Here is a 26,770-nt window from a genome sequence, read left to right as displayed (position 1 = left end):
TAACAGTCTGCTTTATGTTCTCTGAAACCATCCAGTAGGTCTCACTGGTAGCAGCTGGTTCTTGAAATGGAGGAAATATTTATGTAACTTCCCTTTGCTGCTCTGTAAATCTGATGCTTGTGAACAACTCATTTTACTACCTCCTTGCTGGAATCATCCATCACCTAACTTGATGTTTGCTGCTGTACTGGGTTTGCATGCAAGGTTTTGCTAGCAGGGGGACTACAGGGGTGGCTTCTATGAGATGCTGCTGGGAGCTTCCCCTACGTCTGACAGAGCCAGTGCCAGCCAGCTCCAAAGATAGACCTGCTGCTGGCCAAGGCTGAGTCCATCAGTGATTGTAGCAGTATTGAGATAGCGTATTTCAGAAGGGGGGAAAAAAAGCCCTGCACAATTGCAGCTGGAGAGAAGAGTGAGAATATGTGAGAGCAGCAGCTCTGCAGACACCAAGGTCAGTGCAGAAGGAGAGGAGGAGGTGCTCCAGGCACCAGGGCTGAGATTCATTCCCCTGTAGCCCATGGCGCAGCCCATGGTGAGGCAGCTGTGCCCCTGCAGCACATGGAGGTCCAGACTGGAGCAGATTCCCATCCCTGGAGGACCCCACGGTGGAGCTGGAGGATGCCCAAAGGAGGCTGTGACCCCATGTGAAGCCCATGCTGGAGCAGGCTCCTGGCAGGACCTGTGGCCTCATGGAGAGAGGAGCCCTCACTGGAGCAGGTTTGCAGCAGGACGATTTGAGGCAGGACTTCTGATCTCACTGGGGACCCATGCTGGAACTGTTAATGAAGAACTGCAGCCCATGCGAAGGACACACATTGGAGAAGTTCACTGCAGGACTTCTCCATGGGAGGGACCCCACTCTGGAGCAGGTAAAGAGTGTGAGGAGTCTTCCCCTGAGAAGGAATGAGTGGCAGAGACGACGTGTGATGAACTGTCCACAACCACCATTCCCTGTCCACTGCACCACTGGGGCTGAGGCAGTATAGAAATTGGGAATAAAGTTAAGTCTGGGAATAAGGGAAGGCTGGGAGGGAAAGTGTTTTTAAGATTCATTTTCTCATTTTCCTACTCTGATTTGATTTGCAATAATTTCCCCAAGTCAAGTCTGTTTTGCCCATGACAGTTATTGGTGAGTGATCTCTCCCCGTCCTTACCTTGACCCATAAGCCTTTTCTCATATTTCCTCACCTCTGCCTAACTGAGGTGAGCACCTGGGGTCCAAGTCAAGGGCAACCCACTAGTTCTTGAAATGGAGGAAATAGTTGTATAACTCCTCTTTGCTGCTATATAACTTTGATGCTTGTGCACAACTCATTTTACCCCCTTGCTGGAATCATCCATCACCTAACTTGGTATTTGCTGCCTACCTACTTGCTCACACAGAGACTCAAAGGATTTATAATCCTTGATTGATCAACAGTAACTTTGGTAACACCACAGTGAATTGAATGATAACTGTTAAGACAAGAGTCACCAAAACTCAATGCACTAACGGAAAAGCTTTAATATTTGGAAAAATAGAATTTCACTTCTGTAGCATTGTGCAATGGCCAATATTGCTCTTAAATATTTTAAAGAAATGCAAAACTGCTCTCAATTTTTGCATTAAAAAAAATCAAAGGTAATTATGTACAAAACATGTTCATACAACGTTATGGTGGAGTTCTGAAATGCAAACCCAGGAATTTTACAATGCTTTACCTCCTATGCAATAAAAAGTCACATGCCATCATATAAGATTGCATAATCAGGCATTAGTTGACAGAAAATGCCATGTAAACTTCCCTCCTCTCTCTTCCCCCAGCTAGAATAAGAGGACAGGTAGGCAGGAAATTATTTTCTTATTTTGTGTAAATGTTCTAGTTAAAAAGTTTCCCCGAAGAACAAAACCAGAAAGCTTTCAGAAAACAAGGCCCCAACACAGAACTTCCAACCTTCACCTGGCAGAAGAGACACGCCTGTAAAGGTTGTTTTACCCTTCTGCAACCAAAGACTTCAACCTCAGTAGCATGGTTTAACATACAGAACTACTTGCTATTATGGGCTGAGCTATCATATTTCTCCACTGAAAGATTAATTCACTGAAGATTGTATTTCTTCAGTGGAGCTCCCCTTCTTTGTATAAATGAAAAAGTTCACTGAAGCAAGGACCCGAGACCTTGTTAAATGGTCTAACAAGGGGACACCAGCTAAAGTGTCTTTCTCTTTTCTTTGCTTGTTTTGACCAAAGTGTCACCATCCAGAGTAGTATCTATTGCCAACTGAATCCCACAATAATTTATAATTTCTAACTCATATGTTTCAAAGAAACAACAACTATATGAAATTTCAGACTAGCTGTTGATGCAAATACTTATGAATATGTATTAATACCTGTGATCACATGGAAGCTTTAAAACCACACTGCAGAGATGTTTATAGAAGGTCAGCTCTAAGCTCTTAATAATATTTTATTTGTGCTACTTCTAGAACCTTGACCCATGTCTGCAGTCTTGAAATTTTCTTATACGACCATATACCACATCTGTAAGGAGAGCTGTATGTGAAGTAAATTCTGAAGTAAAATTTAGCTGCTTTTGCACATGGAATTCCAAGCCTTAATGTTGCACTAATGTAGGTTTTGGCATACAATAGGAAATGACTTACCAGGTAAAAAGAGCTCTCTGAAGCTGGCATCCATTAATCTGTCAAAATCTTGAGTAAGATTATCCTCTATTTCATAACACTGGAAGCTGTGAGGAAAGTTCAAGAATTTTCCTCAGTCTTCAACAGGTGTTTCTCGAGAGGTATTTATGCCATCTTTTTGAAGTTCTTTTCTGACTTTCTAGGTTTGGTGGGGCTTGGTTTTAATTTTGATGTAAGAAATAAACATGGATCCAGAAAGGAGAACTCTTCAGTGAACTCCAATTACAGGACAGTCAATTTTGTTTTGTCAAAAGCTACTTTAAAGATAGCCCTATGATCAGGTGATTTAAATATCAGAAATGTGCCTTCATCAAGTGCAGAAACATTAAGAAAAAAAATTCTATAAATCTTACTTTGAAGAAAAACCCCAGCAAAAATACAACCCCTAAGACTAATGGTGACAGTGTTACGTATCTGGAGTATTCAAGGACACATGAAACTCACGTAAATTCCTGGAAATAAACCCATTCCTGAATTTCCTTATTATCAAAACGTGTAGAAGTAAACTGGAATGGACTGGTAGGTGGCATCAAATAGGTAGAGTGTCTTCTGTTAAATCAGTGGATTTGGAATTTTTCCTTCCAAGTTTTGTTGACACTAAATCTACCTCAATTTAGCTGAGCCTTACCGTGTATTACCTGAAGGTAAGTATCAATCTGTTTATTTTCTGTGCCTCTGAGAAGGAAGTTAATACTTACTGGATGTATCTTGTTGGGCTGTGCTAGGGGTTTTTGGTTTGTTGTTTTTACCATGGATACCACAGTCATATTTTCATGGTGACTATCATTACTTGAACAACACTACAATTTTCATGTGAAACATGCCAGTGTGGCACACTTGAGAGACTCTTGATCCAGGCCATGGCTTGGACAAAGTACTACAGATGACCAGATTTCTACATGAGACAAAATTTCCCATTCCAAGCACTATAAAACACATGCGTACGTCCAATTGCATAGGCTGTCAACAGACAGAAGTAATAAGACAGTGTAAGCTGCTCCATCTTCTGCTGGAGAGGAGAGCTAGAGAAATGGAAGGGAGAATGGGAGAGACCTTTCAGCTTGTTCAAATTTCTAAATCACCCACCACAGAACTGCACAATTGTCACTGCTAGTACAAGGAACAGAAGTGAATCAATTAGCTGGGGGAAACGCACTGAAGGATATTAATAGTTGCTGTATTACTCACTATTGCAACAGCTCCAATTTACAACAATATAAGCTAACTTTAGGCATATTTTTAATTCAGATATTCAAGGATTTTGCCACTATAACACATCACTAACGATGAACCATCAAATGACCACGACTTTTCATTTTAAATGTTTCACAGCAATCTTGAAGAGCTCCGAATAGCAGAGAAAACAAAAAAAAATCTACCTAAAGAATAAACTGGTTACAATTCTGAAGCTTTCATGTTTCGCAGGGGATTCTGCAAACATTTAGTCCCAAGAGCTACAAAGACGGCATGTATCAGCTTGGTTTTTAAGTATTAATTTCAGAAATTATGTTGCATGGAACCACTACCTTGACCAATCAACAACTTACTTCGGTCACCATGAAATTTCTGGCATGTTTTTACAGCAACAAAAACATCTTCTTTTTTCACTGGTTCTCCCTATATGAACAGAACAAAAATTCATGTTTTAACTGCAGGCTCTGCCTTTAACATTTTATAGGGGATGTTTGTCCATATATATAATAATATGCTATTATAATATATGTAATAAAACAAATACCTTTTAATTGTAAAGCATGACAGTAAAATCGTGTATTAGTAATACACTAGAAAGTACATTTTTGTTTCTTAAATAAAGGCCACTAGTTGTTTAAAATACCTGAAATATCATTACTAAAATACTTTTTCCATTGATGTAGTATTCTAATATGAACTCACTGGGGAAAGAGAATGAGTAGTAGAACCTGTTGAACTAAGAAATATTCGTCTCGAAAAAGAATGCTTTCTTAATTTCTTTGAAATTAATCAATACGAGAATATGCTGAACTGTATCATACTTGGAAAAAGAAGCTTAAATGCTACACACTAGAAATCTCTGAATTTCTTTAAGTGTAATAAAACTGCCACTTTTGTTTGTTTTCCTTTTGGCACCTATAATTTTCCTCTCCTGGAAGCATGGAGCACTTTTTGGCCCCTAACAACACTCTACCCATAATATCAGAAATGTATTCTCCTTGAGTGGAAGAGATGGGTTGTACTTTGAGGCACTGAATACTACATTACATTTTATCTTTAGCCTCAAGAAGTTTTAGACTCCCATCTGTGAAAAAAAGATTATCTATACTTCAGTATCTCACAGAAATGTAAGAAGAAATATTCTATAAATCATGCACAGATCAAATGTTGTGGTAAAAAGACCCATTAAGGCATATGCAGTATTTGTTTGCCATGAAATATCTTGTGCCACAGAAGGCTGAAATCACATCCAGAAATAGATAAATGCTAGAACAAACTTTTTTTTTTTAACTTATTGAAAAACATTTTCTTAAGGTTTGAGATTATTAAAGTCAAGTTTTATGCATTTTAGTAGCAGTTTTACTTTTACTAAGCAATTTGAATTTAAAATATGGTACTTACACAAAGTGGCAGAAAATTACTGAATGTTGTTGCACAATTATCGACTTTATACGAGTTTACATCATCTGTGCAGAACTCAGGCACTGGAGTAAGATGTGGTCCTTCCCCTTTCTGCCAAATATACAGGGCAATCTATCAAAACAGAAAAGAGTTATGTTAGCAATGAAACTGGATAAAAATTCTCAGGGTATACAAAGAAACCATATTACAGGGTAAACTTAACAGGAAAACTGAAAAATACAGGATGCTGTAAAAGATTTGCCCCTTAGTTGATTATCTAGCTGCATACCTTATATCTTGCTCACATTTCTAGAGCAAGATATAAGGGGTTCTTTGCTATAAAAGAAATTCTTTAGCCAGTCAAGTTTTAAAATTTATTTCACACCTCATGAAACTGAGTTACTGCACAAAAAGTAAGAAGATTCATAGTGTGGTGAAGGAGAGCCTGACTCTACTGCACAGGGAGAATGGGGCTCCTCCAAGGGAGGAAAATCAGTTTTTAATTCTAATTCCTGTTTCCCATGTTATTTACTCATATTTCCAGTGACTCTTGCACACACACAAAAAAAAAAAGTTCAGTGATTCATTGGAATATGGGACCAGACTCAGCACACACTAAAGGAAATGAAAAATCAGTGTCCTTTTCATTGTTTTATACCTACTTAGGAACAGTTAGTTTTACACCACCTCCATCCACTGAGGGCCAGAATTCAGCTCCTTTTCTAGTAAATAATGTGATCATTAAGCTAGTATTAAGAGGGCATAATATTTCCTTCTCCCCAGTGTTCAGAACAATGCAGTGCAAACCAAGAGCTTTAATATGGTTTGAACAAGCCCAACTCACCAAACCAGTTACAGACTTCTTACAGATGATTATTTTCCTGCCCATCTCATTTAGGTCTCTACATCCTCAGAAAACCTCAACTGTGCAAAAATCCTTTACCCCTTTGAGACAAGGTGTACCCCACCTGCCACCAGCAGGTCTGGTGTCATGTAAACTGACCCACAATCAAAACCAGTTACTGATCTGCTGGCTTTTCTTCCCCCATCATCCCCTGCAACTGGAAGAATAGACGGGAACACTACTTGTGCTCCTGATCGCTTACTCAGTTGTCTCTGTACCACTTCAGATTTCAGCTATTCAGAATTAATGTCTGTCACATGAACCAACAAAGCAGCAATGCTCCTTCAGCACAAAGTGTATTTAACAACTGTAACAACATAAATTATTTATGAAAGTCCGTAATGTGCTATGATTTCCCACTGAATAATGAAATCTTCAATAGAAAGCCTTAGAACGGTGTAATGCTATCATATTTCAGAAGAGAGGTGAAAGGAGAATGCCATTTTGGGTTATAGGACAGGATGACAGACTATTCCTAAAACAATGGAAATGTATTTACAATTAAAACAAAACAAATAGTCTTAGTCCTAGTTCAAATCTAATGTTAGATCCACAAAAAAATCCCATATTCACTTCGAGTTTTGCATAAGCCTCAGTGAATTTCCTATATATTGTACAATTACAAAAAGTCTAAAAAACAATCTACAAATGAGCAGAAGCATGACTAAAACCTTCACCGTATTTGCAAGCTTCCAGCTCTACAGTGAGATAAATGTTATGGATATAAGAAACAGGGATTGAGAAAGTGAAAAATCCCTGATACAGAGCAAAATAAAATACCAAGGACTAAAAGCACATGTCATTAGGACTCCGTCAAGCAAAAACATTTCCTGAAGCATTTATCATCCTTCATAAATTTAAAAGTTATACACAATCATTAAAGATCACAGATTATATAATTTGATTTGTTGTCAATCTTGACTCACACAAGAAGGACATAGAATAAAGATGATTTAAGAAGGAGAAGATGGTGATTTATAAAATAAATGAGGGGGAAATGGAACTGCCTCTAGGGACACACAAGACTGCACAGAAAGAATAACTACAGGGCTGAATTAGGTCATCAATAGCAATAAATTTGAAATGAAACATATGCAAAGAACTTCCAGCAGAATAAGAAGTGGATGGAAGTAATTTTGCTAGTCAAATGATCAATTGTTCTTCACTAAGCAATCTGTGGCACATAAAAGGAATGTCTGCCAGTGATTTTTCTTTTTTTTACACGACACTATGTTTAGAGGCTTGGTAAGTGCTGAGGTAGACTGGAATATTGGGAATACACAAATGACACTGAGGTAACTTACAATAAGAAGATTAGCAGTGTGAAGCCCAAGGCTTTGCATTTATACAAAACCTTAACAAGAGGAAAGAAACAGCTTGTTGGCTTGTTTCATGTAGCAAAATGAAAGCTGAGAGGTGTCCAACTGCTTTTGAGAAATACATCAGTCGAGGGGAAACTGTGTGAAAGAATAGTGTTGGCACCAACCCAAATTCATTTAAATGCCCTACCAATTAGGAGGGTTATAACCATTCTAGAATAAAGACCTGAAACAGAAGCAGTAGTTTTAAGTAAGGTGTGATTTTTATTTTTTTTTCCCCAGGCTGGAACCACGATTTATAGCTGATTTTCAGGAGCTTTAAAAGATTAATAGAAATGTAATATCACTCATATTTTCAGGCCAAAAATCACCAAGCTTATTGCAATCGTTCTCCCCTTCCACCCTTGCTCAGGAGTTCACTTTGGTGACAGCACAAATCCTTGCACTGCAGAGACATTTTGAAGGCAGAAAATAATAAAAAAAAACCTTCAGAAAATGTGGCACTGATATTCTTGCCAAGAATTCTTCCCCCCACCCTTTCTTCTCATGTTCCTTTCAGTAGACTTGTCCTCTGAAAGACCTAGTAGCTACCGTTTAAGGCTGCTGCAAACCAGAGGCAAAAAAAAAGCGCATATATACTAGACTTCTGTCAGTTGCAGATTTCATTGCTTACACAGCAGTTAGTTCCTCAGATTAGTGAATCCAAACTCCACCATATTTAGCTCTTACAGTCTGACTTAGAAAATAAGTGAGGCTGTCTAATACCTGAGGAATTCATGTCAGCTTACACTTGATGCATTGGAAGTCTCTCTCCTTCACAGAGCAAGCCTTAGAAGATACAGTAATGTATCAACCATGTATGTATTCCACCTATAAATGCATTTTTATTACTGAATTCTTATACGCTTGAAACATAATTTTAAAATGTTATAATATTCTAAAGGAAAAGAAAGAAATTAAACATGCCATCACAAGCATTTTAACAATGTCTAAGAAAAACTGTTATTCCCATTATCATTTATGACCATTCAAATATACAGACTTGAGACATTTTTAATTTCATCACACCACTACTTACCTCATGCTTTAAATCTATTGTAAAGTCTGATTTGAGTGGTTCACTTTTCAACTTCTTTGCAAGCCTATACAATTAAAGATAAGGAAATTTATTAAAAATCCCCACAGTTAAAAAAAAAAAATCAGTCGCTAGTGTATGCAGCAAAGTGTGGCTGGTATTAGTGACCATCTTAGAAGGGGAAAAAATAAATCCTACTTTTGTATTTATGGCCCAAGAAGCAACTTATATTTTTCTTTTTTTTTTTTCTCTCATCTCATCACAGTGTGATGATGTTAATAGTAGTTTTCAGCACACACATTTTGATATATTCTTCCTGCCTAAGAAGAAAATTCTCATCTGGAGTAGATAGAGAGTCTGACATAATATTTTCAACAGATTAAAGGCAGCAGAGCGTTTGAAGCTCAATATTGATCAGCATCTCACACTTCAGACAATATTCTCTTGTGTATTCCGAAGAAGAGTATTTAGGCACCTTCAATTTGTGAAAATACCTTTCCTCACTACAGCAAGATGCATTCTACTTCTGAAATCTCTGAACTTTTCGAATTTCAATTAAAAACTAAGCATCTAATCTGAAATAAATATCAAGGTTGCCTCTATAGCATGAGAAACACTTCTAGAGGGCAATGTAGTCACTCTAAGACCCAGGAATAAAACTGCTGTGGGTGGGAGAATTTTAAAATGATGAGATGGTACTGAACTAGCTGAATGACCAGTAGTACTAGACAACTACTAACTAGCTGACATGACATTAACTTCTAGATAGGCAGACTGAAGTGAAATAAATCACATGGACAGCAATAATACAAAAATCTATTTCTGTAGCCTTGTCTACTAATGAATTCTTAAGTGTTTATTTATAATAATTATGCTTGGAATGTGTACAATAAGGAAGAAATGGAATTTTATCAAAGGAGTATTTTCTGGGCAAGTTTATAGTGAAAGCTTATGTAGGTATACCCAGAGCTCGCTGTATATTACTGTGCCTGGTTGAATGTTTTGCTATGCACCTTTGTTCCTCAAGCCAAACTAGAATTACACGTATCAGAATGGATGCTCATAATAAGGGTGGCAGCAGCAGAAGCTCAGTGTAGGCTCTGAACTGCAAACAGCAACTTCAATTGAAAGACAGCTCAAATTAAAATTTGACTTTGCATATCTACATGATCAGCAATTAGACCTTCAACTGTTCTGCAGAAACACCTTCATCTTTTACGGAAAATATTAATCCATATGAAATCATAACTCATTAAAATAATATTGATTAGTGTCTAGAAAAGATGTGTAAATTGAACATTCTTAATTACTATCAGTAAACAAGAAGTTACTAACAATTCAATTCTTACTTGTTAACAAGTGGAATGCTAAGTGCCCAACCAGCAGCAAAATCTGGAAATTTAAAGACTGTAGGATTTTCAGCAAAGGCATAATGGTGAATTATTGTAGATTCTTCATCATATAGTGCTTTACCTAAAAACCACTCCTGTAAAGGAATATAGGAAACAATTTTGTTCATCTACAGCATCCTTTTAGTGAAGATGATGACTGCATTCATGCTGAATAAAGCAAACCTGAAAACAAAATCAAGGGAAGCGTATTTTTCACAATAATCCAGACAAAAATTGTACTTGGTAAGAAATGAAACTAAAAGCATTCTCTGAATTCAAATACACACTGTATTTTCAAATTCCAGCATATGCCCTGGATTCCACCTGTTCAAAGAACACTGAACCCCAGAATCACAGAAGGGCTGAGGTTGGCAGAGACCTCTTGAGATCATCTGGTCCAATCTCCATGCTGAAGCAGGGTCGGCCAGAGCAGGTCGCCCAGGACTGTCCAGCCATGCTTTGAACACACTCCACAACCTCTCTAGGCAACTCGTTCCAGTGTTTGACTGCCCAAACTGACTACTGACTAGATGAGACACTCAAAAGCATTGCATTCAGGAACTTTATCCATTTTGAATTTCCATCTGTCTCGCCTCTTTTACACTCAGGAACCTAAAAGGCAAATGCAATTTAAATATCTTGATCTTCAAAACAGTTAGGTCCCAAGTATACATTTGTAAATTAAAAAATAAAGCAATATTATTATTATTAGTGTTTTAAATAACAGTAAGAATTTACTACTGTCTCTACGATATCTGAAATTATTAACAGACTTAAATACTACTTCTTTAACAATACTGCCATTTAGTTGTCTTAATCTTTCTGTTTAGAATGGATATAAAACAAGTATACCCCCATTATTTTTGCAGAACAGGGACTGCAATGAAGGGAAAAAAGAATATATATCTATATTTATATAATTTTAAATACATAAATATATATAAACTGCTTTTCAGGCCAGAAGTATAAACCACAAATCAGAATTCTAAATCACCTAATGATTACATTAAATCTTTAAAGTGTGAAGTTCTTTGCGTTAAGAGAGTAATTTAAGCTTTTTTCCTGACAATTTATCAGTTCCCATTAATTCAACACTAAAGAGATTCAAAGGCAGGGCAACTGTTATTTCACAAAAGACTCTCTTTCTCCATACTCCCTTGCCATATTTGACTTTCCCCCTCCTTTAAAGGGGCAGCTATTAACAACAATGAAAAATTCTTTCAAGGCACTAGCACAGTTCATACACTGTATACACCACTCTATACACTTCACATGAGAGAAATAAATAATTTGCACAAAATTCAAGGCAAAAGAGAAAATATTCAAGCAGAAGTACCTCAGAAATATCCAGCCCCCCCAAAAAACAGTCTAAGCCCAAGAGGATCATGTATCTCAGTACTCATCTTTCTAACTCCAAGCAGATACTGCTATATAGACTGTGCTAAATTTTACAGCTAAGGAGCAACAAGTGAGATTTGCCCAGGGTGCAGCAGTCAGCAAATAACAGAAGAGAGGTCTGCGTGCACCAGGAGACACCTAAAACCAAAACTAATGGGCTGAGCTTGGTGGGAGCATGCACACGTGGATGCCCAGAGGACATTCAGCCTGGCAAGACCATGGCTACCAGCCAGGACTCAGCCTGGCTGCCAGGTGGCATGTCTGTGGATTGAAAAAAGCCAACCTTACTTTCCTTTCTCTACATACCACAGAAAATTAAACCCATACATATACCCACCTCAGGCTTTTGTATAATATTATTTCTGGTAATACTAAGCCGCAAATCACAGTGAAGTCATTCTGGGTGACAGCAAATACTTTCCAAGCTTTTTTGGTCATAACATTGTTTATTTGCTACACTGAAATGTAGGACAAATCAATCTCTGCTTTACAAGATGGAATTGGTCAAATCTGGCTTTACAAGATTAAATTCATCATATGCAAAGGAACTTATAATTTAAGGAATAGTGCTAAGCAAATTGCATATATATAAAAATGTGTATTAAAAAATGTGATTTATTGCACTGGATCGCTGTTTCAAAAATGGAAAAGATAACCTACCTTCAATACAAACACTCCAAAGTCTTTAGAAAACTTTGAACTAATAGCTGAAGGAATGTGATGCAACAAAACTCAATACGGATCTCAGAGAGGGCAGAGGTGACTTCACCTAACTTCTCATCAAGCTGATTTTACAACTCTCTTTTGTATTTACTTACTCACACATACCAAGACAGTGCATTGAATTTATTTGTTCAAGACTTGTGTCTGATGCAGAGGGCAGGAGATATCATCTGTCAAATTCTCACTGCATCTTGCTACAACATCTCATGAATTCTTACAATTCTCAAAGTCTAACTGTTCTTTAGACAGATCTTGTATACCCATTAGGTATCAACAGCTACTAAGTCATTACTGACCATCAGCTTGGTTTACTCATTCTGGATATCTTTGTGGCTGTAGTCTATCACCCTGTTAGGGTGACAGGGAGTGGCACATACAATTTGGTTTAACCTTGCCGCTGTTCTCCATTATGAAAGCACAGGCTGAATCCATCTGCTGTTGAAACATAGAATCACAGTGGGGTTGAGGTTGGAAGGGACCTCTGGAGATCATCTGGTCTAACCTCCGCTGTTCAACCAGGGCCACCTATCCAGCAGGCTGCCCCAGACCATGTCCACAAGGCTTGTGAGTTATCTCCAAGGATAGAGACTGTAAAACCTCTTTGGGCAACCTGTGACAATGCTCGGTTGCCCCCATGGTAAAAAAAGTGTTCCCTTATGTTCAGATATAATTCACCACCTGAGTGCTTGCCTTGAGGTCTTTATGTAAATCAGGCATTCCTCACTGTTCTTCAGTTTTACTGCAGTCAATAATGTCCTTGGCTGTCAAAGCAGGTCATTCTCTAAATATTTCTCCACGGCCTCTTATCATGCTTTCACTCAAAATATTACATTCATAACGGTCTCAATAGTTCTGTTACTAATCTCTATATATCCAGATAGAAAAGCTGCAGATTCATCAACTATTCATATGCCCCACTGTAGACTTTTTATGGTGATCAATGAATACCACAATTCTACTATGCAGATTGATGACATTTTAAAATGAATAATGAATGTACCCATTCTGGTCTAACTCATCTTCACTTTTTTGACAGATGAACTACTACTTCATACAGGCTGTTATGGGAATCAGTTATGGGCTGTTACACTAAGATGACAATTAACTATGTATGCAGGTTGGAACATAATTTGTTATTGTAATAGAATTCATATGCAATGCAAAGAGAGATTACAACCTGCATAAAAGCAGCATCTAGAAAAAAAATTTCATGTTTCTATTCTGAAAACACTGAAGTAGGTGTTTCTGAAACAGAAATAGATATTTCAAAGGCCTGCATATATTCAGTCAGCCATTTTGAAGACAGTGGTAAACAATGTAGGATCTCTGAGTTATCATTACCATTTTAGAAAAGAGTTGTGAGAAAACACAAGGCCATGTGCCTGCAAAAGAAGTAAAAATGCTAAAGTGAGACCTGACATAGAGTTAAATACTCAGTCAGGGTAACAATAAAGAGGCAAGTCATATTCCACACAAGAGGTTTTAGCTGCTTTTATTCCAGGCAAAGAACTGATTTTTTTTTCTTAACACTGATAATTCTGCACATTAACACCTTTCAGTTGCATTGCCAAGTTTACTTTGTTCCTTGGTGTATTTGTCTTATGTTCTGCGAGTCTTTAGGTGTTTTTTTTTTCCAGCAGGTAAAGACAACTGCCTTATTAACAAGACAGTTCAGAAACAGTCAGTTACTCAAATTAACATCAGTCATTCTGTCTGATAATAATGAGAACTTGATGACAGACAGGAAAACGTGGAGAGTGGACCACACAGCAGACTATATTCATCTTTTTACTGACACCATATGATTTTCAGGCTATCCACAGCAGGAATCTTTGCTCTATTTTAACAGTTCAACAGCTAGATATACTGCTCATACTGCTTTATGTTAGAATACCTTGCTCACTCTCAGACTCAGCAACAGAAATATATCCCCGTGTTGTAGGTTTTTTTTGGATATATCTTTTCCAATGTTTGGAGCTCTGAGCCATCCAGGTAGTCTTATAAAATCCTGGATCACAGAAACTGTTTAGTAACTAGAAATTCTAAAATTCTGTATTTATAATTTTCTGCTTCAAGCAATTCCACATTTCATCTAAAAATCAATTCAAACACATTCAAAAGGAAGTTAAATATCTAAATTTTTATTTCACCTTAGAGCTGTCAAATCTTCCAAGTGTTTCTAGCAGCTTTGCAACTTGTATTCTTGTATCTTCTTCACAGAAGAAAATCCATGAGGAGTTCCTACCATAGGTAACAGAGAAGCTAACAAAAGGAATTAACATTTTATTAATGTGCTAGCTTATGAAGAGGATGACAGATTCAACCCATATTCCCTAAATATAAGTACTTTGCAATCAATTATTCATTTACACAGAAACAGAAACTTTTACTACTACTTTAGAATTACTCCCCTACCTTCCTCAAAGTTAACTAATTTCAATATAGGATTCCTGAGTCCTTCAGAAAATTCTCATTTCTTGTTTCTCCACTCCTCTCAGCTTTAACCACTATTTAACAAAACAAAGCCTTATTAATTCATGATGCCCTGATGGAAAAAACAAACAAACCAATCTTCACTTGTCCAGTTTCCTTCACTTAGCTTTTACACTTATTTAATTAAACAAATCATCTGAGAAGAATAAGAAATTAGCACCTATGAACATCATAGATTTTTCCCCATCCAGCACTGTCTACTTTCATAACCGGAAAGAAAATAAACAGCAGAAATGTAAGTCAGCAAAAATAAGTAAAACAGGGTGATAGGATCCTTTATGTTTTAGGGAATGGTATATGCCTGAAAAAAAAAAAAAACAACAAAAAAACCAAACCTACTATCTGAGAAATACTTATGCTAGAACATGTGGTACCTTCCTCTGCAGGTCTCCTAATTACATACTAGAAGGACTAGGTGATTGCCAGGTGCTAAAATAGATCAGTCTTTTTTTTCATCTGGGACAAGTACTAGCAATAGTGCAGCCAGTGGGACTAGGGCAGCGATCATTCCCCTGTACTGGGCACTGGTGAGGCTGCACCTTGAATCCTGTGTTCAGTTCTGGGCCCCTCACTCACTACAAGAGAGACACTGAGGTGCTGGAGCAGGTCCAGAGAAGGGCAGTGAAGCTGCAAAAGAGTCTGGAGCACAGGTGTGATGAGGAGCAGCTGAGGGAACTGGGGGCATTTAGTCTAGAGAAGAGAAGGCTCAGGGGGAGATTTTATCACTCTCTATATCTACCTGAAAAGAGGCTGTAGTGAGGTGGGGGTCAGTCTCTTCTCGCATCTAACAAGTGAGAGGACAAGAAGAAATGGCCACAAGCTGCACCAGGGGAGGTTTATTGGATATTAGGAAAAACTGCTTCACCAAAAGAGTTATCAAGCACTGGAAAAGGCTGCCCAGGGAAGCGGTGGAACCACTGTCCCTGGATGTATTTAGAAGACATGTACATGTGGCCCTTAGTGACATGATTTAGTAGTGGACATGGCAGTGTTAGGTTAATGGTTGGACTCTATGATCTTAAAGGACTTTTCAAACCTAAACAATTCTATGATTCCAAGTCCTATTCCAGCCTGGTTTTGACTACGATAGAGTTAATTTTCTTTATAGTAGCTGATATACCATTTGAAATCATGCTCAGCAATAAGAGCTGGGGGAAGAAGGAAGGAGAGATGTTTGAAGAGATGGCATTTGTACTCAACACTGAAATCTGGGCAACTCTTTCCCATTCAGACAAGCAAACAAGCTATGATCAGCTGGGAATGAGAATTCCTAGCTGTTTGTTCTAAAACTTGCCAAACAAGTACAGAAAGAGCATCACATTTTTACATATGTACAGTATTCAGTGCCCTGTGAAGATGAAGGCTTCTCTTTCACACTTTTCTGCTCAGCTAGAGCTCAGGAGAGAAATATCTAGATTTACATAAAAGCAGGTGGGTGAAGGGCAAGGAAAAAGCACTAGAATGACCCTGACAAAAACGATTACTGCATCTTGCTAATACAGTTTACAAAAAGAATGATCTGTCCCTCTAGCTACTGTTGGACAAACAGAGCAATTTTCAAGGCTAAGTATTTAAGGCCTGCAGAGAGTCTTACATAGACCTTATATCACACAACTTTGGAGTTCAGATTGCAAGGAGTCATTGGAGGTACTCGCATAAAAAATAGTTTTAGGTTAGTAACTTTTAAAAATGGATTTCTTCTCTGCTTAATGAACATGGTTACTGAGAAGAAATGTAGTGGGCCTTCTGGAGACAGTAAGGGTACTGTATTGTAAGACATCCATCGACGTTTTATTATTACAAATTCTGAAATAGAGTGTTTCATCCAAGTTAACATGTGTCCAAGAAGTAAGACTTAAGAACTGTCTTAACTGTTCAGAGGTCTCCTTAAAAATGCTGACAACTACAGAACTGAGGAAAGCCACTCTCTGAAAGCAGTTTTCAGACAAGAATGCATCTTAATTCACAATTCTGAGCACCATCAGTTGCTGCAGAATGAGCTGATCTCCCTTCCTCCTCTTCTGTCCACTGAGAAAATAGTACAAGTCTCACAACATCAACATACTTCTAAACTACTGCATGTCTTCATTCTGCCAAAAGTGATAAGAAAAACAGTAGACACAAAGAACTTCATATTCCAGAATTCTCAAGGTGGAAATCTCTACTTAAGATTCCTCTTCTGATTCCTAAATCTATTTCTTCTGCTTTATCACACAAATGAGCATTTCTATTTTTGCTTCTGAATTTTGCTAGCTTGTAAGAACTGTAACTGTAAATCCTGTCACTAAGACATAAATAATTCAGAAGACAAACTACTAGGTCATTGAGACAGGAGTTTAGAAGGAAAACCAAAGATGATTGATAGTTGGAACATAATCTTTTCAGTTTTTCAATTTACATGAATTCTCCTTTTCCTTCTTTTCACAGTTTACATATTTCTCGAAGATACTATACAAGCACTACTTTAATGTTTCTAAACACACAAAAAGCAACAAAAAGTAGATGGAAAAGCATCCTACCCTGCAACCACTCTGATGCAAAAACCTCAAACAAAACCAGAAACACCTTCTGAGTAACTCTAAATTAAACCTCAAGAGGCTCTAAAGCCTCTGGCATCAATTTCAAATGCAAGTTTTAGGCAAAGGATAGCCTTCGGCACCGTGGAGCTTAAGAACTTTCTGAAACAAGAATCATTGTTTCCTGACAGTTTACTACACACTACCATATAAATGGAGCACGTTTTCCTTGGAGTCACCTGCATAAACTAAGAAGAAAAGATATTTGAGACTATCTGCCTTCTCTGCCTATACTAAGATGAAAACAGGCCCTATAAGTTTCTTTTTAGATCTCGAAACCTACACCTTTTCACTACAGAGGCAATACTACCTCTTAAAAATACTGCAAGCAGTAAAAGATAGAATCCCCAAATAGGTATTATTATCTATTTTTAAAAGAAAAAATATTTATTCACTTCATTCAGCCACATATTCTGAAAGGTCAAAAGTTTTGAAATACCTCACACCACGTTCTGTGAGAACTGGGGACCACACAGGAAAATAAATATTTTTAAAATGGTATTTCTTTTGACTAGTTTACTTCCCTAATTACTTAAAAAAACACACTGATTTGAACGTAGTTGTTCAGTTACATTATATTATTTTTGTTTTTTCATTTAAAATAGCTTCCTATGATGTAATGAAATTTAACAGAAAATTGCTTTGGAAAACCAAAACAGGGGTAAGCAAATGAAGATTTCAATTCTCATTCAAAAACTCTGCTTATGAAAAAAAGAGGTCTGAGTAATTAACATTTATTTTCTTGGTTGCAAAAACCTTCTGATAATAACTGGCATTTGCTAGACTTACTCTCTCATTAAAGGTAATATTGTCCATGCACCTTCATGCCCGTTCATCTGATGAATAAGCAGAACTGTAGGTAATTCCTTTAAGAAAAATAAAAATATTCCCATTAAACTTGAATTGTATGTACTCTTTTTTCCCTAAACACCAACTAATCTAAAAAATTTATTCTGGAATGATTACTTAGTTCTTCATTGTTTTTTTACCAGCAAGCAGCCCTGCAGAAGAGGTGACTTTGGATGAGATGAAACAATGGTGGCCTGCAGTTTAGGGAAAGTGCTTCTTCCAATTCATGATTCCTTAATTCTGTATTAGATATAAAGCTAACACACTTCAAGTTAAATGTTTTGTATAGGTCCCTGTAAACAATTAAGCAATACAGCACACTCATTTCTTCTCCATATCATAAAATCCCATACTGTAAAGAAAAACTTACAAATAATGTAGGGTATTCTACAGAAGCTTCCATTGGACAATCACATTACACAGAGCTTGTGTGAGAGTTCCAATACTCTTTACTTTGCTGAACTCAGCTTTGACCTGTCACAGTAACATCATGACAAAACCCCATGGGTTCACGCAAAAATCAAAATGAGGAGTTAGCATTTTTTCTTCCTGAAAAATCAAAGAGGCTTCCTACAGAGTAAAAAGCTTTTCATACACTTCTTTGCTCTTTTCTGATTTTAAATCTCCCTGATGTGGCAGATCCTGATGTCTAGCAGCAAGCTATCATTCTGGGGTAGTTAAGAAAACACCCTTTTAACATGGCTCGCTAATAAACCAAATTTTTAATTTATAAATTTATAATTTATAATACATGTTAAAAGTGGGATAGACTAAAGAAAACCTTTCTACGGCTCTAAAGAATAACTGTCTCTGAGAAGTGCATTAACCCAATCAAAAAATAACAATTTACTGGTTTCAAAATTACTTCTGCTTTGTGAATGATCCACACTGAAAAGAAACAATTCCAAAACTCTAACTTGGAACAGGATATTCACCTGCATCTAAAATTTTAGCAATTCTGCTTTATGGTTCTAGTTCAAGCAATCTATCAAGTATGTTTCTGGTTAGTTTCAATTTACTGTAAAAGCAAAGGCATCCAGAGGATTTTAGTGAAAGTGGCAAATCTTAAGTAACAGTATGCTCAACATCTGGTATTTCAATAAAATGTACCCACTTCATGGTAAAACCATAAAAATACATTTGTTTACAAGACTGCAGATAGGAAGACAAAAGCATAAACTTCTGTCTTTACAAGAACATTTGTTTTTACAAGCATACAAACACTGCAGTTATGCAGTATTTGTATGTGGCCATGTATTTCATGTACAATAGGAGCCTGACAGAGATAACAATAGTTAACCATAATACATTAAATATCTGTATCACAATAAAGGCTGAAGTTGTATTAGATACCAGTAACATTAGCGCACGCAAAAAGGTATGAAGTAAATTACATAATCTAAGTAGCTGTACCATACACCCAGGTATCTCCTCTTCAACAAAAAATATCCAAGTCTTTCCTTTGTGCGTATCAAAGGAGTGATGATAAAGAAAAAGCGCTCTTTCTTGAGCTAATCTGATACTTGCAAAGTATCTTTCTTTTTGAAATTCTCATATGCCTGCTTCCTTTCTCTACCCAACCTCCTCTAAAACACGAAAAAACTACATCCTGCACATTCCCTTTCCTTCCACACATCTCTAACAAATGCATCAATTCTGATTTAATAAAGGACATGCTTAACAAACACTGTACAACTAAAATAGCCTCTTCAAAAATATAAGAGGATCTCTGTGGCTTTTTCTTTCTCATTTTATGCATTTTCACTCTGAACCTAGTGGAACTGATCTGACCTATTTGTTTTATTTATTCTACCTTCAGTACTAGGGCAGAAGAAAGGCAAAAAGCACCTGAAAAAAAGCTTTGGGGAATGAAAGGGCATGTGCAGTATAGCTTATTCAGGGGTTGCTAGATAGTCAACTTTGTGATAAATAACTTTTACATTGCATCTGTGTATCTCATAAACTCTCCTAAAAATGCATTCAACCTGTGTATACAGTACAGGGTATATTTTATCTTGAAATTGTTTCCACAGTTACAGAGCCCATATGCTTTTGCACGTATTAACTTTACACATGACACAAGTCAAATTTAATCTAACTAAAATAATTTCAACACTTTTTAAGACCATTTTAGAAAAAAACAAATTTTCCTAATGTACTATATGCAGTTTCAAAGGGTTGAGGGAACGGCCATAGCAGTACTCAGCTTTCTTAAATCAAGAGCAAGATGCTGTGTGCAAGCCTGTTCTCAAATAATCTTACATTAAAGAAAAGATAGAAGCATTTATCCAATCACATGGAGGGAATAACTGCAGCTTAAGAAAGTGATTTGAAGTGTTCTTGACTATAACTTCAGAGGCAAAAGAACTGTCGGAGTTTTCATGAACAGGAAGTAATTTTATTCCTTTTTCCTATGGTGCATTATATTCAAACCCTCAGAACACAAGTTCGCTGACAGAAAATATACTTGAAAGCACAACCAATGTCCTGTCTCCTGCATGCTTGCATGCTAGATCCAACCACTCATGGCCTGGTAAGAGTTACAGTATTTGTATCAGAAGTGACGTTTTAGGCAGTTAGCTGGAATATTAATCCTTACACAATAACTTATTTTATCATCAAAAAGAAAGCCTTCTACTACTATGTATTTCTGTCTCCAAAACCTGTAATTGTTATATTTTGTAACAAGACAAAAAGATGTGGAAAAATATGGAAAAGCTTTGAGTGCTTATTACAATAAATGCTACCAGAGATACATATAATGAGACAGTAGTCTAGAATGACAACAATATACTGCAGTAGTGCCATTTGTTTGCTTGTCACTTGCGTGGATAAAAAGCAGTGAGGAATACTGTCCTCACAGCTCGGTTTATAAGAATTCTCAAAAAAAAGCAATCATACAAAAGACAAGACACATGGTATACAATACACAGCTATTATTCTTGAAAGTAGGCACTGGCGGTGAGCCATAATAATTATGTTGCAAACCGATTTGAATAAGATTCTTTATTTAGAATGTGTTTAAGATAGGATTCTAGTACTGCGGCTGGTAACATCAGTGTGTAAAGTAAGTTTTTACTTAAAAGCAAAATCTTTCTCAATGAAAACTTAACACAACAAATTCACAGCTTTAAACTAGAAGAGGGCAAATTTAGATTAGATATAAGGAAGAAGTTCTTTACTATGAGGGTGGTGAGGCACTGGAACAGGTTGGATGGTTTCCAAATTCTGTGTATCATATACTCACACAGACAATGGTTTACCTGTCCTTTGCCCTTCTCTTTCTTTAGTCTATGGAAACAATATAAGCTCATTATCCTTCAATTTATTGCAATTATCCACAAAAATTCTTAGCCTCATAGAAAGTTTTAAGTATTTCCATCTTTTAGTAGATTTTCATATTAACAGACAAATAAATCACGAGTGTCTTTCACTGATACCAAGTTTGAAGCAGTCACCTCCCTAGCTAACTTAATCTGACAGATGGGGCAGCAGGTCCCTTTCCCCCAACAGTCTCTTACCAAGTAAATTTAAAGTAAGTTTTCTAACTAAGGGAGAAGAGAAGGAAGAAGGAGAGAAAAGGAGAAGAAAAAACTTCCACAAGTAAGAAATTCAGTAGTGTCCTGGGTTCAGCAGTAGCAGTCATTTTTCTCCTTCTTGGTAGGTGGTGCAGTGCTGTGTTTTGACTTTTGGCCTGGGAACAGAGCTGATAAGAATGATGTTTTAGTTTGGCCAAGGACTTTGCGAGCCTCATGCTCTGCCAGGGAGGAGGGGAAGCCGGGAGGAAGCAGAGAGAGGACACCTGACTCTAACTGACCAAAGAGGTATTCCATACCACAGCACGTCATGCCCAGGATGTAACTGGGAGCTACCCAGAAGGGCTGGGAGACTGCAGGGTTGGAGGAGGTTATTGGTTGGTGCTTGGTCAGGCTGGGGGGAGCAAGTTATCGGTCGTCTGGTGGTGAGGTGTTGTATTCTCTTCCCTTATTTCCTTTATCATTATTATCATTGGTGGTAGCAGTAGTGATTTGTGTTATACCTTAGTTACTAAACTCTTCTTATCTCAACCCGGGGGGATTTGCATTTTTTTCGATACTCCATCCCTCTGGGAGTGGGGGGAGGGCAAGAAGGGGGAGTGAGTGGTTTAAACCCAGCTCTCTGGCTGGGTTTAAACCACGACAAGTAGATGTATTTCAAATACTAGCATAAATGATCAGGAGAATTTACAAGAACATATTAAAATGTCAACAGGTACTGATTTTAAGGGTTTAAAACTGATGATTTAGAAATTCTAGTCTCACATATACATGACAGCAGTGAATATGGCACTCTATTCAAAGATGACTGAGCAATTTTAGCATAACACACAGCAGCCACAATGGAAGAGGAAACTTCAGATCAATTTCTTATACTATTCTAATAAGAATATACCTTAGTGAAATGGTTTTATTCTGATCCTACTATGCATGCAGAGATTGCTGCAGAAGAGGCTGAGAGGAGCACCTCTGCCTAAAGCACTTTAAACTTCCCAATATCATGTATATATTTTGCCCTGACATGAGAAGCCATATCTGTGAGGTGACAGGTCCCATTATCTCCATTAAAAAATCAATGCAATTACCACATTTGACTAGGAGAAAGCAGCTATATAACAGCAATGTATGATGTGTAAGATAGGGCCAAGAGGAGCCTATTCATCACTGCTAAAGCATTTAAAAGATCTCATTAGTGCTGAAATAGCCAACTTTTACACATTCCTTCAAATCTACTGAGTATCTATTACAGGAAGATGATCTTATTCACCTTCTAGCATTACAGCATAGGTAACTCACAGGTTCAACAGTTAATGGGCTAGACATCAATTTTGCTAATAATAAAGCCTAGTAATTGTCAAAAGGATTCTGGTACCTTTTCAGAATGAGAAGTAAGAGCATATCAGAAAGAGATCAAACAAGTCAGAAAGCCAAGAAAATGGCTGAAGGAAAGCAAAGATAAGAAGTCTGTAAAACCTGTGAAGTCCTGCAAGATAACCTTAAAGAGATCCAAGACTATCACCCTGAAATACATGCTCAAAACTAAATACTAATTTTGTACATTTTTCCTGAAATGCTTTCAGAAGGTTTGATTTTTAGAACTTAAAGATACACCACCCTTCAACAGATCAGAGTTCAGAAGCATTTCAGAAGTGGAGCACCCAAACACTGAAGCCCCAAAAGTGAGCAGCTGCATTTTCAAATGCAAATCTCAGAAGAAATTAAGCATTATGAAGACAAACTATGAACTCAACAAGAAAGAAAATTACCAAGAACATGCTGATATCAGGCAATGTATCAGGAGAATAAGTAATGCATCAGAAAACAAATGCAGATGTTAATATAGATAAGGGAAATGTGAACTTCATACACTGGCCACTTAAATTAACAGCTATAGGACACTCCTAACATATGTCATCCATCAGCCAAACTGGAAACTGGGAGATTGATAACGAAACAATATTAAGAAAAAGTAATGAATATGTTATCTGAAGCAAATATTTACTCAACATAATACAGTGGTTTTCTATGTACAGTTCATACTTTTGACTCTGTTTCTTTTAAACTAGTATTAATAGTCACTACAGTAACAGTCCTTGAACTCACAAAAGAGCAATATACCCTTTATATGCAGGGATAGTTTAAATTTGTGGAGATGACACAAAATATAGAATTTTATTCAAAACAAAGTAAGCCTAATAGTAACAATACTGCAAATTATAATTACAACACTTCCATAAAACAGAGGTCACACTTCACATCATCTATTTTTCATATGGAAGTATGTGATGCTCATTTAACTTTCCAGTACTCCATGTACTCAGTCTTAACATCTTATTATTACATTCTTGGTTTGTTGGTTGGTTTTGGGTTTAGTTTTTAACTCCATAATGGATAGCACTAATTTGCTATAAACATCTATTGTTTGGTCCTGTAACAACAAGCAAGTGAACCTGATGATTCAGTTGATCCAGTCCTTAGTTTCTATACAACAGTTGTCCTTTAAAACATACAGATTTAACTTCCTTTGTCTGAAAGTAATAATTCCATATGTATTCCATATGAATTTCTAATGTTGATGTGCAGGATTTCAGAGATCTTGTGTCTCTTCTCCACAACCAGTACTACTGGGTCATACCCCACAGCGGCCAGCAGTGGAACTGCGTGTTGACATAAACAAGACATACCAAGTACACGCTGGCTACGCTCATTTTTTTCCTGTACATTGATGACTTTTCCCTGGTCAGGTATGAGATTTTTGGTATGCTGTACCTCCAGCACTGCTTCTCTGAGATGCTTTGAATATTGTTCAACAGGTACTTTTTGATATTGGAAAAGCATCACTATTTCAGCATTCAGGTTTTTTAAAAGCCAAGTTCAGTTTGCTCAAGGCAGAAGTACTCACAGGTACAACTCTTCAATTACAAAAAAGATTTTACCCCTCTCCCATAAAACATGCCTGTACTCCTGCCTCACTGGAACTATTTATACTTCCACTTACTGATCTTTTCCTAATTCATATTCTGCAACACCAATTAGGGCGCTCAACTAAAATCTTTGGTTTTAACAACTGAAGTCATAATCCTCTCTGTGAACGTTGTATCTGAACACTTGTCTCAATCCCAAAGATGACTCTGAAATTCAGAGCAGAACTCCACAGAACAAAGGCTGTTCACATGACTGATTTCATTAAAGGATTAAAAATTGCATTTAGGATGGATTTAATTACAAAAGGTTTTACAAGCTTGGATAAATGCAGCCTAAAACATCCAGGAATCTGATTTAGGCATTCCAAGACCAAGATATATAAGGCAATCTAAATCAGACCACATACTTTGCAACAAAGAATCTGGAATTGAAAAATGGGTCCAATAACCTCACAGCAAGCTATTTCATATCAAGGGATGTATGCCCCTCTTGCTTTTTTCTTATTACTAAAGACAAAGAAAATAAAACATTGCTTACATACATGTAACTTTCAATTATGACTTCCAATCTAAGCCTCTTTATAATCTCTCTCTAGAATAAAGCTTCACAAATAAAATATATTAATGCTAAGTCAAAATCAGAATTGCGTAACTCCAAGCAGCTAGCAGGCTAGCATGGCCCACCCAGCAGGTAAGAGGCAGAGTGTGCAGTCTCCAGTGGGGATGGCAGAGGAACAAGTAGTCAGGGAAGGTACCGAACCAGGGAGGGAGCCAGTACAGATGTAAGCAAGTAAGGTGTGAAAGACTGTTGCTGTAGGATGTAGGGAATCCTGTGTTAGGATTTCAATGCCATAAAATCATAGAATAGTTAGGGTTGGAAAGGACCTTAAGATCATCCAGTTCCAACCCCCCTGCCACACTAAACCATCCCACTCAAGGCTCTGCCCAACCTGGCCTTGAACACCACCAGGGATGGAGCATTCACAGCTTCCCTGGGCAACCCATTCCAGTGCCTCATCACCCTCACAGTAAAGAATTTCTTCCTTATATCCAATCTAAACTTCTCTTGTTTAAGTTTGAACCCGTTGCCCCTTGTCCTGTCACTACAGTCCCTAATGAAGAGTCCATCCCCAGCATCCCTGTAGCCCCTCTTCAGATACTGGAAGGCTGCTATGAGGTCTCCACGCAGCCTTCTCTTCTCCAGGCAGAACAGCCACAACTTTCTCAGCCTGTCTTCATATGGGAGGTGCTTCAGTCCCCTGATCATGTCCACACACATGCTCTTCCATTGCCACAGTGCTACAGCTGTCCAGTGAAATTCTGACAAAACCTACATTGCAGCATCTTCATAGAATCACAGAATCCTAAAATGGTTTGGGCTGGAAGGGAACTTAAAGCTCATCCAGTTCCAAACCCCTGCCATGGGCACGGACACCTTCCACTAGAGCAGGTTGCTCCAAGCCCCATCCAACCTGGCCTTGAACACTGCCAGAGATGTGGCAGCCACAAATTCCCTGTGAAACCTCTTCCAGTGTCCCACCACCCTTATAGGGAAGAATTATTCCCTCATGTTTAACCCTAATCTTCCCTCTGACAGTTTGAAGCCATTTAAGTTTCAACAGGTCTAACAAAACGAAGTACTCGCCTAAAATTATTCCATTGCTTAAATTATTATGTTTTTCATTTCATAAAGAAAGCACCTTTCTTTTAAACACACTACAGTCATATCAGAAAATTGTATTCATCAAACGCCATCAAAACAAAAAAAGCTGTTATACAAAAAGGTCAACAGTTCAAATTAAAATTATTTAGTGATAAATCAGCATACAGTCAGTAAATACCCACTGAAACAGTTTTCTTACAAGCACACAGAAGACAGTTAACAAAAGGAATTAAAAAAAGGCACAACAGAAAGCAATATTTTCAGTAAAATGCAGTAAAAGCATGCATAACAAGGTGCAAACTGTATTATCTAAACATACCTTTCCAAGATCTGCAGCCTGTTTTAAAATATCTCTTTTCAGATCTTCTGCTCTCTTGGAATGAAAAGAATTACTTTGACTCTGGATGATAAATACAATTTCTTTTAATTCTGCAAACCAGAAAATAAGAAGATTTAAAGACAGAAGAGGTTATTTTTAGTTTTTCCCCAAAGCTAGCGAGAACCCAGATATAGAGGGGGGTATCCATTACATAGCAACTCTTCTTAAGTTACACAAACATTTAATGAAATAGTAAAAAGGCATAACTGAACACAGAAATAAATCCAAAATGGTCCTTTTAACGATTAACATATAAAACA

The 26,770-nt window shown here is 37.3% G+C and overlaps 1 protein-coding gene across 2 annotated transcripts in view; it reads right to left on the bottom strand.

Moving 5' to 3' along the window:
- The window catches only part of B3GLCT (beta 3-glucosyltransferase), a 53,039-nt gene that overhangs the window by 9,173 nt on the left and 17,096 nt on the right, over positions 1–26,770 (bottom strand). For both annotated transcript variants that reach the window (XM_057410406.1, XM_057410405.1), the window contains exons 4-10: positions 26,451–26,560; positions 17,949–18,025; positions 14,241–14,352; positions 9,928–10,064; positions 8,582–8,645; positions 5,281–5,412; positions 4,233–4,302 (exon numbers count right to left, since the gene is read on the bottom strand). In XM_057410406.1, coding sequence (XP_057266389.1) covers positions 4,233–4,302; positions 5,281–5,412; positions 8,582–8,645; positions 9,928–10,064; positions 14,241–14,352; positions 17,949–18,025; positions 26,451–26,560 — 702 coding nt within the window. The remainder of the gene's footprint in view (positions 1–4,232; positions 4,303–5,280; positions 5,413–8,581; positions 8,646–9,927; positions 10,065–14,240; positions 14,353–17,948; positions 18,026–26,450; positions 26,561–26,770) is intronic.

Source organism: Pezoporus wallicus, unplaced genomic scaffold, assembly GCF_028554395.1.
Source record: "Pezoporus wallicus isolate ANWC-B61680 ecotype Strahan unplaced genomic scaffold, APGP_CSIRO_Pwel_v1 contig_1876, whole genome shotgun sequence".
Taxonomy (NCBI): Eukaryota; Metazoa; Chordata; class Aves; order Psittaciformes; family Psittacidae; genus Pezoporus; species Pezoporus wallicus.
This window is presented reverse-complemented; position numbering and strand designations above follow the sequence as displayed.